A 17,478-nucleotide genomic window follows, 5' to 3' on the forward strand; every position below is an offset into this window, starting at 1 on the left:
ATACACTTCGAATTCTAACTCAAATCTTAAAATAATTTTTTAATATGTTTTCTGTCATATAAAAAACAAACAACATCTCACTTTTTATTGAATTGTCTTTCAAAAAATAACGTTTAATAAACAAATTCTTTTACGAATATATTATGTGCATGTGCATGGGCTGAAATTTGTACAAAAATCGGCTCACACACATGTGCATGTGCTTAATAACAAACAGCACACACTTTTCTGTGAGTAGAGTTTGTTTTCCACTTATGCACACACATGTGTATGAGCAGTGAGTGCAAGTTGAATGTGTTTCTGGCGTGTGTGTGAGCAGAGCATGTGTGTGCAAATACGAACCCTGATTATAAGTGCGGAAACCCGGTTTTTTAACAGTAAATCAAGATTGTGTGGGTGTTTGACAAAAATTTCGTATCTCGATTCTTACTTCACTCGGCAAAACCTTTCCTGAAAAATAACATGACTTACCAAGTATTTTTACTTCATTATTTTTTGTAGCATTGTGTAATAGAGCACACAAATTTGTACTTTCTCTCTTTAATTTAAAAACTCCTTAAAAATAATAAAATAACACTCAAGAAAGAAACATATAAAAGTATAACGAAAAATCAAAAATAATTACCTACATACATACATAATTTTTTAGTATTTGTTATATCTGATTTCTTCTTTTAATGGTAAATGAGATGATTATTTCTTAATTGTTTCTAATTACACTGATTACTAATTATTTGAATATTTGAAACAAAATAATTAATAATTAACATTTAAACAAACACCAAATCTTTTTTTGCTATTCAAAATCAAAAATAAGTAGTAATTATTAGTAATTATTGGATTCTTTAAATTTCTTTTTTTGTGAAAACAAAGCCAAATAAACCATCACAGAAAATATTCTTTTGTGCATTTACCTGTATCCTTGACTTCAGACGCTATATTTCTCAATGCCAAACTAGTCACGTCTGTTGTACAGTCGTTTTTTCTGTATAGTTTCATAAACATGGGTTTTTTTTATAATTTCGACTAAAAAAAAAATTGAGGAAGATGCTTCCGCCTGTGAAATGGTCATGCTTATTGCAAAAAATACCGCGCAATGCTAACTTCACCTCGTTCAGAAAACCGTGTCGCACATGCGATACGCATGCAATATTATTCGCAGCGGTGTCGTACGTGCGATACGCATGCGATATTATATCGCATCGGTGTCGCTGTCGTGCAAGTGTGCACAGTTTTCATCGCTTCCTACCAATTCCCACGTACTCAGCATGCCGATGTCGCATTCATATCGTATCGCGTATCGTATCGCATATCGTATCGCTCTAATGTGGCGGCAATTTTTGTGTCTATCGAGTATAGTCTACCCAGCTTGATTTTACTCATTTGGTCTAGTGAGACGCTGAAAATAATTTCAATGAGTTTATAATTATTTGTGTTCTGCTTTGTTCTACATCAGTGTTGGCATTTTTGGTACAATTATACTTTTTTGATACAATTTCGTTTACTACGCAGTACTTTTTAGTACAATTTTGTGATGAATACTATAAATATATACGTAGCTCTGAAAATTCACTGCGGGAATTTTTTTTTTCTTTTTGTCTTCGCCTTCTCGTTTTTGCCTTTGTAAGTTTTGAAAAAAAGGTTTTGAAATAACCATTATTACATAGCAAAAGGTGTGCTATCAACCTCACACTCATAGGCAAGTTTTGAAAGAATATATTCGATACTAAATCTTATTAAAACAAAATGTCGAAATCAGCTTTATATAGTTAGAAACAGTGTCATCGTTAATTCTTTATGGTCTTAAATATCATAACTTCACGACACTCATATATTGACAAGAGTTGACTATTTATTTTGTTATTTTTTAATTTTAATTATTTGTTTATAAAAATATAGTTAATTCCTTAACAAAAACTGTATGAAAATAACTTTAAATCTTTGAACCACATTAAAAAAATCGACAAACTTTCGAGCTTTCTATTTCAATTTTAGTATAATAAAGTGCAAGTTTAAAGTAGCTGGAATTTACCGTCAATGTCATATTACCTAAACGCGATTTTTTTAACGAAGAAAATGAGAAACACCTTCATCAAACAAAAAAATATATTAAAAATCAACTATAAGTCGCAGCTATTTTAAACTTGCACTTCATTTAAATTGATTGGACTACAAACGACATTCTCAAAACATATATTTCTAGGAAATCTAGTTAAAAGCCCGAAATTTTTAAGAAAGTTTGTTGATTTTCTTAATGTTGCGCAAAAATTGAGTCTTGAGGTTTTATTAAAGGATAAACTGCATTTTTATCAACAAATAATTAAAATTAAATAATTTTAAGATAAATGGCCAATCTTGTCAATATGTGAGTGTCGTAAAGTTTTGATAAGCACTTGAAATACTAAAAATAAAATGTCAAACTTTAGTACTGAATTCAAAGAAGATGTCTCTTTTATCCATGCATAATAACTTAAAAAAATTTGTTTGTTAAGAAGTGTACCTTAAAATATGTGCATACACATTTATGTTCAAAGTGTAAAATGTACCTTCATAAACTTTCCCATGAATACCATCAAATCATTGATCTTGAAGTTAATCTATGTATGCATGTACTAAGAAAATATATGAGCAAATAAAAAAGTCGCTGCAATTTACAGTCGAAAAGTACAGTTTTTGTATAGATTTCGTACTGAAGGAACAATTTCGTTTCCCAACACTGTGTCACATGCGGGCGCCACCATAAACAAGTGTGAGCTAAAAGTGAGAGTGTGTTAGTGTGCCTTCGCATGCTGTCGCTTTCTCATAGTTTTTAGGGATGGCAAAGTCGACTTCGACTTTCGACCAAAATCGACTTTTTACTCCTGAAAGTCGAATTTTAGTGATCGACTTTTAGTTTATGGAAGTCGACTGAAGTCGACTTTTCACTTTCGACTCTCGACTTTTTTTGATTTATTTGCATATAAAAACTGATCTTCTAACAAGGGCGCGGTGTGCTGTTTGGTCGTATTTAAAAAAGTTTGCCAATAAAACTGAAGTGAAATTTGACAAGTGTGGTAGAGAAATGTATTTTATTGACAGTACAACAACATTGTCAAATCATTTAAGAGCAGCGCATAAAATTACTATACGAAAACAAATTCCTCAAATTTGTTAATCGTTTGTCTCCACAATCTTCATTTAATAATGAGGTAAGATAAACATAGGTATTTATTTTAAAAATTTCATGCAAGAAAGTTTTTCTGCATGAGTTTGTGTAAGTTTCTATAGACAGTCTTTGGTTCGAATTTGACCAATCCGTAAGGTACAACATTTTAAACACCGCTAAAAACGTTGCTGGTAGGATTCCAGTTAATATGCGACATTAGTCGTGTGGATAGTCCCAATCCACTAGCTGTCTGGGCTACTCCCATATTTATCCATGCTTATAAAGTGGCACTATATTTCTACCAATACCCGCCAATTCTGCTCCATCGGAAGGCCACATTTTTCAAAAAGTTGTCCGTAATTACCAAATATCGATTCAAAAAATTTTTAGAATTTTTTTGTGTGAAAATTTAAAAAATTTTAAATTATTTTTCAAAAATATAATTTTTGAAAACCCTCACAACCAACATTTTCATGCTGTATAACTGGAACAATTTTCAAAATTTTTAAAAATCTTTTAGTGTCTGTTTTTTTTACCTAGCATTGAATTTCACTAAATTACAGATTATTCTAAAGACCACTAGTAAATCATGATATTTTTGGCGTATTCTGACTCTTATATTTATAGCTAATATATGAGTTAAATGCAGAGTATAGTTAATACATTTCTTTTTATTAAAAAAGTCGAAAAAGTCGACTTTTCTTCGTGTATCGGTCGACTTTTAAAGTCGGCTGTACAGAGTCAATCGAAAAGTCGAAAGTCGACTTTCTAGTGAAGTCGAACAACCCTAATCGTTTTCTCGTCGTTTGTACATGTTTTGTTGCTATAAACGACGAAAATCACTAAAATCATTCGATTGAACTATTGGTGCTTCTTAGTGCTGCGACTCATTTCGGTATAACAAATTTGTTTAATGGCTCAATGAGAGAATTGAACACTACACCAATTCATGTCAACAGAGAAGTTGTCATTGTACATACTCTCGCTTTGTGTGCCGTACGTAAAATAGTGATAGTCCATTTGTGTGAATATTTTTCAATGCATAATATCCACTAACACTATTTCTTGTGTTATTCAACCAATTACTTAAAATCATGATTAATTGCAGTTCCCTGACGAGGACTAGACTTTTTATAGGATCTTTGCAAAGCAAAGGTTTTATAGCAATGAATGGTGTCTGGACACACAACATTGCAAGTTGATAAAAGCGTTGTAAAATAGTGGGAATGGCTTTCTTTTTTAAACACCTAGGATATCACTGACCATTAAAAAGAACCCTGAATGACGGCAACTTAAAACTTTAAAAAATTTTTTGATGTAATTTTTAAAATTAGCTGGTATACATATTTTAAAATGTTTAGAATCAGTGGTTGAATTTTTGTACTGAAAGAGTTAAGAAAGCTTAGTTTAAAAGTGTGATATGTAACAATATCGTCATAAGCGGGGGACAGAAAATTGCGCTACTAGACTAGGGCTGCCATAATCGTGAACCCATCGACCAGGGCACTTATTCCCTATAAAAACAGTTTCTTTGGTTCTGGCGTTGCATTATTTTGAAGTATTTTCTGATATTATAAGTAATGTAGTTTTGTTGCACAATCCGTATAGCTGAATGGTTGATAATGATGAAACGCTCAAGTTCTGAATGTTCTTTTAATCATAAAAGAGCAAATTTCTCTTGACGGTGACGTAACTTGGAAAAATGTTTGGCGCTTTTAACGTGCTTGAATGCTTGCCTTACCACCATACATATCCTACAATGCGCTCCATGATCACTTTTGCCATTTTGTATATGCATAACGTTAAGATAATTTAGGTAGGCTGTCTGGAGAGAAGCCATTCTAAAAGAGTTACCCAATAAAGCCCTGTATGCAGCTCTCAAGAAAATGGTCAAGAAAAAATTGCCATTATTTCGCGTGTGTGACCAAGGAATATTGACATTTTTGTTACCTCACTCTTTCCTCAAGAAATAATGGAACGGGCATATATTTCTGTTGCAAACCTGGGTTGCCTTGAGCTCTTTTTCACAAAAAACTTTAGAAAACCGTAGTAGAAAGCGTAGTAAATTTCTTAAGAACTGCGTACTGCCTTAAGGAAATTTGACTCAAGAAAATTTCTTAGCCATTTCTTGTACGTCATTTTATATGGAGTTTTTGCTTTTCTTGAGAGCTGCATACAGGCCTTAAGGACTGAAAAAATTGCTTCCCTGCATGCTTTCTAGAAGGGGGTTTCCTATTTACAATTTACGCGAATTTACTTAAGTATATGTTTATATTATTTAGCATTACAAATAGTATTTAATAGCCATTTTAAGTCTCAATTAAACATATTTAATCTGAATCTTAAATATTTAAATTCCTTAAAGAAGTATGATTTTTATGAACTAAAAACAGCTTTAAAAGAACTTCTTCAAAAGGCCGTCAGATGTACGTACTACAAAAGTCCTTCTTTGAGTAGCGAAAGCAGTAGCCCTTCAATTTGTGCCACTCTGTACAAAAAAGAAAGGTGAAAGGAATGACCTTCAGAAAGGCATTTTGAAACAGATTTTAACACCTGAAATTATCTACTGCGTATTTAGTATGTGTGACCCCTCAGCCGTTCAAGAAGTTCCACTTTTTTGGTATTTGCCTGAAGATACAAAATTAGATTTTAAACAAATAAACTAAAACGAAAGAAAGTAAACTCACCAGATATTGATCATCATGTTAGAAAAAATGTTTCATTGTCGATTTTCGACTACTAATTACAGAAAGCTTAACCTTTTTTTCAAAGCAAAAAAATTAGATGGGTGTCTGCATTGACCTTCATTAAAAAACCAGGACAATTTAAGTGTGGACCAGGACACCAGGACAATCTGTTTAAACCAGGACAAATCCTGGAAAACCAGGACGTCAGGCAGACCTATACTAGAAATTTGATAAAGTGAATAAATGTGTCTAATAGAGAAATTTACAGAGACTACTAAAATATAACGTTTATTAAACATGGATTAGTAGTTAAGGAGGTAGAGCCGCTCAAAGTTGACCAATTTTACACATGGAGAAAAATTTGTACTTTTTTGTTCTTTTTCGCTATATTTAAGATAATGTTGTCTGTAAATAAAGCGACCGGCTACTATTTTCTTGATTTTCAACGAAAGGCACTTTTTAGGTGTAAACAAAAAAGAAAAGTTCCTTTTTTCCTGAAATTGTTAAAAACAATGGCCCGTAGTCATAGTCAAAATAAAGTCGACTTTAAAGTTAGTTGCAGCTTTTTTGACAGATATCCCATTGAAAATTATGTCAAAAAGCTGCAACTAACTTTAAAGTCGACTTTATTTTGACTATGACTACGGGCCTTTGTTTCTGTTTAAAATTAAGAGCAATGATGAGCATTTCCTTTTCGAAAAATACCAGGTATTCCTGCAAGCCGAAAAGTTATTCAAGCATTCCTTGGCTGCTGGAATGGTGTGATCTCTAACAAACTGTTTGCTATTGCTATATCGTCAGCTTTGCAATTGCCATCAATATCCCGGTGTACCCTGGTAACCATATGAGTAGAATTCTATGTAAATACATATGTACATATATTCTCGCTCTTGCTTATGTGTGCATCGAAAGCTTTCAGGACTGCCTTCAAGAGTTATTTTTTTTGAGATATTTTCGGCCACTTGTTGACATATGTAAGTATTATGTATATTGGCCATAACTGGAAAAATGCTGATTTTAAAGTGCTCCAAAGTTGGAGATGTATTCGCATAAATACGGCCATCCGAGTAGCCTCATAAAAAAGTCCAAAGGTGCCAAGTAGGGTGATCGCAGGGGCCAAATTATATCCGATCTACGAGGAATTATGCGACCTATAATCCTCTGTGGCAATGGACCGTATCCATGATACTGTGAATGATCAGATGCCTTCAGTTGTTTTGTGGCATGCGCCTTAACCCTATGTACATATGTCCAGATACAAAATATACCATTATGAGCCATAAGACACTACCAGTTTCTTAAACCGACGCCCAATCGACAAATTTGTTTCTTCGGCCACACTTACACAGGTTCGAAATCCTCACCAATCGTTTCTGGTGTTATGGCTTTCAGCGCTCACGCACACTGAGCCAAAAGTACAATCGTTTTTTTATAATACACCTATTTTAAAAAATGTGATTCAAGTTGAACTTTTGAAAACCAATTCGTATGCGTGGCTGTAGTTGAACGTGCAGATGTGCTTGCTGTTAATTGAGGCTTCCGGCAGGTTCGAGTACGAATGCAGTCAGCGGCAACACATAATTTTTATTTTTTTCCCCTTTTTTGGTTCTTCTTTATTACGAAAAAGCATCTGTGAAGTGCAGGATTAAATTAAACGACGAAGAAAATTTATTCAAGTTGAACATTCAAAGACAAATTTATAAAGCGGCTGTAGCTGAGAGTGTAGGGATGCTTGCTGTTATTTGCTAACCCCGTCAGAGGCAACGTGTTAAAATGATTACAAACATTTTTGTTTTGTATCTCCGAATTATGAAAAAGCATCTGTGAAGTGCAGAACATAAGCGTGTTAATGTAAACAAAATTGTGGTTGAAAATATCAACCAAGTCATTGTAAAATATTAACCAAAAATCACGTTGAGTCCTTTTCAAGTTTGAATTTGGTAATATTAACAAATTTTTGGTTGATTTTGCTCTCAGTGCAGATACAAAAATTATAGCTGAATGGAACGATGAAAACATGAAAAGTGCTGACTGCCTGATTGGTGTCTTCGGATATACTTATGTATAGACCAGGGATGTTGCGAATATTTGCATTCGCATTCGTTATGCGAATGATTCGCATCATTTTACACATTCGCATTCGCATCAAATGATACGAATGTTTTGCGAATGTGAATATGTACATGGGCAGAGAGCCCACTCTAATATTGTCGAAATAGCTCTCAGTCTGTCTAACCAGGGTGCGGAAAATAACCGGTGTCGAGACAGTATCTCTATGATTTCTCAGAATTTTGAAAGAAAAAACTAGGTCAGCTGGATGTGAATTCAAGCTTTATTATGCATAGTTTCAACACATGTAATTATACATGTACATATGTATGTTAAAACTCCTTTTATGGATATAACTTAAATTAAATCAATTTGTGGAATATGATGATATGACGTACGACCAGATCTTGATTAATTGCTTTTGAGCTATTTTATGCACGAACTAACTAAAGTACAATTGGCGCAATTATAGAACTCGGCTTACGACTCGTGACAAGTCATTTTAATTTATCGATAAAAATGAAAGTACTAGATTATTCTAGTATAATATAATATATTTTAGACAGTGGCGGCAACAACCGGCTTTTAGCTTCAGGCGCTAAACGGCTAAGTAGTATATCAAGCAACATTGATGGACCTCCAACAAGTATTGCTAAAAGTCTTATAAGCAACCTAGAAATAATTTTGCATTCCTCCAGCGAAAGCGAAGGCTCGGATGTAGAACCTGGGGACATTAAAAAAATGTGAAATTAAAGCTCAACTGAAGCCCTATGTTAAAGAAAAACGAGCTCATCTCGGCGAAAATCGAATCTCGATTGGTGGAAAACTAAACTAAAATAGAACAAATTGACAGATCTGGCCCGCAAATATTTGCCCCTTTTGAACATTGACTATCAGATTAAGACACTGTATAGGTTAAACACTCGTTCAATATTCTAATAATTAAAAAAAAAATTAAGGAACGGAAACAATGACTTGAGTTTGTTATAGCTTTTTTAATGTTATTCCTAACATTCGCGTTCCGAAAATTCGCATTCGCATTAGCGAATGTGAAAAATATGACATTCGAAACATCCCTATGTATATGTCTGTATGTATAAATACTATTGTATACACTTACATATATACATATGCATGCACATTAGGGTGGTCCAAAAACAGGCATGTGAGAAAGTAAAGTCGGAATGTTTATGCTCTCACCCCGTAGGATTGTTCTATATGGAAAAAATAATACCCCTATTTTTTTTATTTTGAAATCAAAAAATATTTAGAGGTCGCTCAAATCGCCCAAAGTTTTCCAGGTATTTTATATGGGGAAAAAACAACTTTTCGTAGAATAGGAAACTCTGTTTATCTGTAGGATATTCCCAATAATAATACCCAATTGTTTATTTAATCATTTTTTCATCGCAACTATAATTTATAGCTTCGCCAAAAACCCACAAGAACCCCGAAAAAAGCAATGAGGCGACCAATAAAAAATCGTTAGTATTAAAAAATGGTTAAATAAATAATTGGGTATTAAATTTGAAAGTATCCTTAAGAGAACCAGAGTTTTCCGATCGAAAAATATTGATTTTCAAGAATTCTAGAACGCCCCATAGACGGACGCCCTAGTAAGCGGATATCTCCTATAAGCGGACACGTTCTTGGGAACGAACAATTTTTGATTTATACGCTATGATAAACGGACGAGGACACACAAACATATATATTTTTGGAAAAAAATCTCTGATAAGCGAACGCGGTTCTATAATAAGCGGTAAATTTTGTCTTTTCCAGTTTGATGTTGGGTCTTGCGCATGCATATGTACACATACATACTTGCATACATAATATCTCCATATTCAAATATGTTTTCTTCTCCAAAAAATGTTTGCCTTTTCGTTGCCCTCTTCTTTCTGTTTGAGCGTAGCGGATAGAAAAGAAAACGCCATAAATTTTGACTTATTTTCCAGTCATTCCGTTTTTTGTATGTATATATTTTGAAGAACAAATCGAGGGCTTATATTCAATACCCTCTGTCTGCACTTTTCACAAAATATGAGGTTCTGATATAAAAATCCACCTAAGACTTAACTGGCATCGGTGATATTAATGCGTACCTTGTATAACGCTTAATAGAAGAATTTACACTATTAAATTGCAAATCAGAATCAACATCAGTGATGACAGGTAAATCTCAGATGGGTTCTAACATCACAAAGTAGTTTTTGTGAAAATTGTAGATAGAGGATATTGAATATAAGCCCTCGAAATATAATTTTTTTAGAAACCTCAGATGTCCATTTTTTTTAATTTGAATTTTAATATTCTTTTTTACTAAAGTCCCATAAGCGGACATATCCCAAAGGCGGACAAAAAGTAGGTGACCATCGATTTCCGCTTATGGCAGCTTTCACTGTAAATACAGTTCTGCGCATTAAATAGTTTGATATTGGTAACTTTTTTTTGCGATTTTGGTAAAAAAAAATCTTGTTGCAGCACTGTTAATAATACTTCAGCAAATATTTATCTTCATAGTTGTAGAGGTACGGACTACCATTCCGCAGGGCTTGGGTTCAAAATAAAAATATACATATGTATGTAGTTTTTCGAATAGCGGTCGCTAAGGCAGGCAATGCCAAACCTCCGAGTGTATTTCTGCCATGGAAGACCTTTTCATAAAAACACAATCTCCGCTCGCAGTCGCTGTAGGTCCCACCCCTTTGTGTAAAAACATCGCGGTGCAGGCCACAAATCTACTAACATATTGTGTAAGTGCCAATCTATTATTATTAACTTCATATTAAATAAATAAATAATTAATAAATTAATTCGGTTTTATCTCCTTTCCCGCCCAACCGACACGAGGGGTGCATGACGTACGGAATTTCTGTTTTTTCTTTCTGCTAAAAAGGGTGTCGAAAAAATCGTTCCATACAAATTAACCCGCCCTATGTATCCATATTTAAGCTTTTGAAATATTCTCTGAATCTTACCGAAATCTGCAGGGTTATAGTAATTGGGAAATGCAAAGCCCGCTGTTTCGAAGGTGGGTATCATTTCTCTTTCAGCACCGGAATAAAGCACCTGACCACGTGACATAACTATCACATCATCGAATAGTTTTATTAGCCTCGAACTTGGCTGATGTACAACGCAGACGATTATACGATTTTCAAGTGCCAGCCGCCTCAAATAGTTGATAACTTGTAAACTGGCGACACTATCCAAACCACTAGTGGGTTCATCGAAAAACATAACCGGTGGATTTGTGACCAGTTCTATAGCGATAGATAGACGTTTGCGCTCACCACCGGATAAGTTACGCACTAATCTGTGACGGCACTTATCCATATTGAGTATCATGAGTATGTCATCGATCTACATGGAAATAAAGTAAAATGTGAAGCCATTGTGATTAGTTTCGGAAAGCTTACGATTTTTTGTTTCTCCGAAGTGACGATTTTTGCTGGTAATTTAAGATCTGCCGAGTCGTTCATTGTCTCTTGCACCGTTAAGAGATCGAGCAGCGCAAAATCCTGGGGAATGTAACATGACGATTTGCGGAAAGCCAAAAGGTTTCGCTCCTTGTCGTTGAATGTAAATTTACCCGAGACACCGCTGGCTCTGAAAAGATTTCAAGTATCCATGTATTTGCAATGTGCAATATTATTAATAACACAGGCCAGCGAAATTTAAGTGTTGTTTCCCCCTCCAATAATTATGTAATTGTTTTTTGAATATATAGGTATGTTAAATCAAAACGCATCTTTGATATTTTTCTAGCACGTCGAGATTTTTTAGGATTATTACCAATTTGCATGAAAAGGCAAAACTTAATTAATTTAGAATTGAATTTTTACTTAAAAGCAATATCATTAGTTTAATATACCCACAAATAGACAAAGTAAATCAGAAAAGCTTTTGTAATATCGAGGTTAACGCTAGTAATGCGCCTTAACGGTAAGAAAATAACTTGTATCAATTTTCTTAGCTTTAACTTCGAAATTACATAAGTTTTTCTGATTTAATTTTGGTCTATTAGCAAGTTGCTTAAAATCCTAAAATATACATGTCACCAATAAAAAAATTTCGACATGCTAGAAAAAAACCAAAAGATGTATTTTAATTTACCATACCTAGATATTCAAAAAAAGTAACATAATTATTGGAGGGGGGCAATAAAAACTTAAATTTCGCAGGCCTGTGTAATGATTTACGATTAAATATCGTACTTGAAACCGGAAAGCACATTGAGTATCGATGTTTTACCCGCACCGGATGGCCCCAAAACGGCAGTAAGTCGTCCGGATTTGAATTCTCCACAGACGTCATGGAGTATATTAACCAGCTTTTTGTCTATATGTATATACATAAATAAAGTTATCATATCATAGAAGCGATGAGAAATTTGAAACAGGAGGAGCAAAAAACTTTTTAAATTTAGATAAGAAAGAAAATGCTTACAGGGCCGTTCTAAAGTAACCCATAAACTTCGTATTTTTTTTTTGTTTTTTCGTATTTTGAAATATCGCCATAATGGTTTCTCATATAAGAAATATTTTGTCAAAAGTAATAATTGTTATATTTGAAGAACCCATAAACTGACCAAACAAAGTATATATGTATGTATGTACATTAGGGTGGTAAAAAAAAAAAGTAAAGTCGGAATCTTGATGCTTTCACCATCTAGGATTGTTCTATACCGAAAAAAGTATACCCATATTTTTTATTTTGAAAGCAAATATAATATATAATATAATAATATTAAGAGGTCGCTGTGGTGTAGTAGTAAGCAGTGCGCGATTCCACTCCGCTGCACCTGGGTTCAAACCCTGGTTAAAGCAACATCGCAAAAAACATAGATAAAAAAGGATTTTTCTTAACAGCGGTCGTCCCTCGGCAGGCAATGGCAAACCTCCGAGTGTTTTACTGCCATGGAAAACAGCTTCCCATCAAATCACCGTTCGGAGTCGGCTTAAAGCTGTAGGTTCCTCCGCTTTGTGTGACATTAAGGCGCACGCCACTAGTCGGAGGAGAAGCTCAGCCAAACACTAACATATGTGTAAAGGCTGATTTTCACTATGTCAAATTCAGTGGCATTTGTCGTCAAGTAAGTGAAAACACATTGTCAAATGGGATTAAAAGGCGGTTTATTGATGGATTTGGATCCGGATAGGTCTTTAGTCGTACACATGCGCTGCTAAATCGGCTATATATTTGTTTTTGGCCTATAATATCATCAGTCAAGGTATGGATAAAAGATATAAAGTTGTGTCAAAATATGTCGCCAAATTTTGGCGTCAAAATATGACACAGTGAAAACCAGTCTTAAGCGCCAATCTATTATTATTATTATCATTAAGAGGTCGCTCAAAGCGCTCAAAGTTTTCCTGTATTTTATAAGAGGAAAAACCACTTTTCGTAGAAATGGTATAGAATTCTTGAAAACGAAAATTTTTCGATCGAAAAAACTCTGGTTCTCTTCGGGAGACTTCCAATAATAATACTGAACTGTTTATTTAACCATTTTTAATATAAGCCATTTTTACGTATCGGTCTCCATTGCATTATCAGAGGTTTCTGGCGGACCTATAAAATATAGTTACTATGAAAAAATGGTTAAATAAATAATTGGGCATTATTTTTGTTAGTCTCCTGAAGAGAAACAGGGAGAAAAAATATTGATTTGATTTGGAAAACTTTGAGCTACTTCTACATATTTTTGATTTCAAAATAAAATAATAGGGGTACCGTTTTTTCGATAAAGATCAATCCTAGGGGTGAGGGCATTAAAGTTCCGACTTTAGTTTTCACATCCATTTTCGGATCACCCTAATGTGCATGCATACCAAATTTGGGGCAATTAGTTTTACTTTTTATGTTTTCACACTTTTTTTAATTAAAGGCATCAAAAACAAAACAAGGTCAGTTTTGAGAATCCCCTGATGATTAATTTTGAAATCTATCTAAGTATATTTATTGCTTCAAACACATTGAACACGACGGACCACATCTTTCACTAATTCAACACATACTCTTATGAAGATAATTATTTTGGCGGCGAGAGACCTACACCGCGATTGTGGTTGTGGCTAGATTAGATAAACATATTTCTATTTTCCCGTTTTTTTTCATGTCAAACTTATTCAAATTCATGATGTTTCTGCTGCGTTCAAAACATTCATGGCGCCATCGACAAAGCGTTTAGATAATGAAGTTAAAAAAATGAAAGCTGTGGCCCATGGTCCATCGTTTTCAATGGGTTCCGTATTTACTTAGGATTAGGATAGTGATTTTTTAGTCATACATAAATAATATTCATGAGAATATATAGACCCCTTTCAGCGATATTATTGTATGTGCTAGAAAGCAAATTTTACAGGAGAGCGTTTTTTTATACATACTTAATTTTTTGGAATAATATTGAATTATATTTTCTACAAGAAAAAATGCAATGTAACATACCATAAAATATGCAGTAAATTTTTGGTGTAACTATAAGGATTTCAGCTACAATATTCTACCAAGTGACGCGTTGTGTGGTGTAGAACAAATTTGTATGAAAAAGTCAGTTTCGTAAGAATGGCACATACCTACGATAATTTCGCCCAGAGAGGTCGATATGTAGAAACGGACATGCGTATACTATTTTTCACGAATAATATAAAATGAAAAAATTAAAAAATAAACATGTTTCATTACCTAAAACTTGAACGTTAAATCGAAACTGGTATATTTATACATAAATACACATACGTATATACATAAATATTTTTATATACATGTATAATCTTATGAATGTACTTACTTTGTTTGGCAATATAGGAAACATTCCTGAATTGCAATTTGAATTTTTGTTGTTCTTGTAGATTTCCATTCATCGAAGTGTTGCTAGCGATTACTGCTGGACTAGCGTTGTCTGACACATTGGCAGTATCCTTGTCGGGCATAATTGACTATCGCAGTGATTTTGTGTTCAAAATCTTATAATTTTTTAGTCTTTTAATCTTTCTTAATGTATTTTAGCCGCTATGAAAGTACACAGATCACAGTTCTGCTGGAGTGCAAAATTGCTAATGAATGATCTTAACTCGAAATTCGTTGGTACCCTGGTTGAAAAGTAATTTAACTTGCTGTTATGGTAATAAATGAAGAGATTTTATTTGCTTTTGAACTTATGTAGGCACATTAAACTCAAGCGATTTCGACTATGTATGTACCGGCATATGTTTGTAAATATATTCAAACGTATGTATGTATGCAGCTTAGAATACAATTTTGCTATTTCATACCATATTGTACCATATAACTTGCATCAATTACACACAATTTAAAATAAAATGTAGTTATGTACACATACTTATATGTACATATGTATGTATCTATGTACATCATTACAAAACAAAAATCTCTCCTATTTATTTGATTGATTGAACTTTGTCGCACGATTATCTCAAACGGTAGCCTTCGATTTTGGCTTTATTTATAATGCAACCGTTAATTCATTAAATTCTTCATTGAACTTTTTACAAATGTATGTTATTACTTGAAAAGCCCAAGCGTGACTATTGTGCACTGACAGATCCAGTACTTTTGCTCACGAATGCAAGCGATATGTATATAAATATGTTTGTACATACATACATACTTATATAGTAGATGAGAGAGTTGATTGTAGAAACGTCTCAAATCCGGAGTTTAAAAGCTTTGAAGAAACTGGTATTTTTCATGGATCATTGCATCGAAGTGGCCAAAAGAGAGAGGCCGGTTTTTCATAAATCTGATTTGGGTCAAATGCGCATGCGGAAAGACTTACTGTTGCACAGTGGTTTAGTAAAAATAAATTCCACAAGTGATTTTTAAGCAAAAAACCAAACCGACTTCAATTCTCATGTCCAAATTTAAGCTTATCGTTAATTTCTTCATGATCTAATGATCGGATCTAAACCAAATTTGTATGGGACCACCTCTGAGATAACACCTTTCCTTTAACAAAAGAATTATAGAAATACATAAAAAAAAATAAAAATAAAGATTCCGACGAATTGATAACCTTATTTTAATACTGCATATAACTAAATTCGGCTTTTAAAGCAGGTGGAAACCCTTTTCAAAACATTTTCAAATTACTACCTTTTTAAACTCCTTTAGTCTGGCCCCTGTGGGGGAATATTTTGTAAATTACCTATGTAATTTCCCTGTTTAAAATTTAATTTAATTTTTTAAACAGGGACAACACTCTCACAGTTAAGTTAAGAAGCAAAGCTTTAAATAACCATTTTGGCTGATACCTAGGCAACTCTTTTCAAAAAGTAAATCCTCATTGCACATCTGCAACCAAGCCTTTTAATTTAACATCTTATATTTATAAATAATCTCAACTTGATTTTTCAAAAGGTTAAAAGGTGGCCATTCTTTCCGGAAAAGTAAAAGCCCACTGCACATCTACATATCAAGCCCTTTAATTTGATACCTCATTTTTGAAGATCAAACGAATGGTTCAGATCTGATGACCTGGACAAAAAGTCCTTTCGCGTATTATATATATAGATATAGTTAAATTCGACTTTTTAAACAGGTGGCAGCACTTTTGAAAAGTAGTTTCGCGCTAGGATATTCTTCAATATTCTTCGTCTAACATTGCGATGCATATTTTAATCAGCTGATGAATTAAGTTGAATTATATTAATTAAACATGTGGCAACTCCGCTAAATTCAGAAATAAAGATTTTTCAACCCCCCTTCGATTGATACCCATATTTTAATAATTCATTTAACTTATTTATTAATTTGAATTAAATTTTTAAACAGGTGGCAACCCTCTTCCAACACCTCAAACATATTTTTTGTGTTCAAACTAAAGTCTTCTTAATATTGTTTCGTTTCACATTATTATTTTGACATTTCATTTAACTTCTTGATAAGTTAATTAAATTCGACATTGCAAGAAGGTGGCAACCCTCTTCAAAATATTTTCAAGCGGCCACCTTCTGAAGCCTCTTTCGTTATGAGCCCATATGTTGAAACATTTTTCTCTTAATTAATTTTCTTAATTCAAATTGAATTTAATATTTAAACAGGTAGCAACCTTCCTAAAGTTAAGTTAAGAAACAAATATTTTCAAAACACTTTCCACTGATACCCATTATGTAATAATTGATTTTTTTTAGATAATTTGAATGCAATTTTTTAAAAGGTGGCAACTCTTTTCAAAAAAATAAAACTTTGCATTACTCCAGTCCAAGAGTTATAATTTGACACCTTATTGTGGAAAATCAAACGAACGGTGCTGTTATGACATTGCTTATTATATAGTTTATACAGGGTGTCCCAGAAGTAACGTGCCAAACTTTAGGGGAAGGTAGGTGGGGGGGTGAGCTCCCTGATAAACAAAAAATTTTCAGGTAAAAGTGTCACCGTTTTTGAAATATTTACATTTTTTCGAATTTAAAAAAAATCGTGCCTTTTCATGTGTTTTGTTTAACTGCAACTACAAACCGGGCAATACTTAGTAAATTTTTTATGTAAAATACTTCCAGATAGTTGCCTCTCCATACTCAAATGCAATGTAGTTAAAATATATTAAGGAACCATCATAAAATTAGGACT

At 33.4% G+C, this 17,478-nt stretch overlaps 1 protein-coding gene across 11 annotated transcripts in view; it reads right to left on the reverse strand.

Moving 5' to 3' along the window:
• Positions 1 to 17,478, reverse strand: part of LOC108359258 (ATP-binding cassette sub-family G member 1) — a 72,625-nt gene that overhangs the window by 28,757 nt on the left and 26,390 nt on the right. For 5 of the 11 annotated variants that reach the window (XM_017611032.1, XM_017611028.1, XM_017611031.1 and 2 more), the window contains exons 2-5: positions 14,678 to 14,978; positions 12,102 to 12,225; positions 11,304 to 11,493; positions 10,863 to 11,247 (exon numbers count right to left, since the gene is read on the reverse strand). In XM_017611032.1, the coding sequence (XP_017466521.1) occupies positions 10,863 to 11,247; positions 11,304 to 11,493; positions 12,102 to 12,225; positions 14,678 to 14,819 (841 nt within the window). In that variant the 5' untranslated portion in view covers positions 14,820 to 14,978. The other 6 variants (XM_017611030.1, XM_017611024.1, XM_017611023.1 and 3 more) reach the window with 6 other exon arrangements.

The sequence above is a fragment of the Rhagoletis zephyria genome, unplaced genomic scaffold, assembly GCF_001687245.7.
Source record: "Rhagoletis zephyria isolate East Lansing unplaced genomic scaffold, Rhagoletis_zephyria_1.1 Rzeph_scaffold_00367, whole genome shotgun sequence".
NCBI lineage: Eukaryota > Metazoa > Arthropoda > Insecta > Diptera > Tephritidae > Rhagoletis > Rhagoletis zephyria.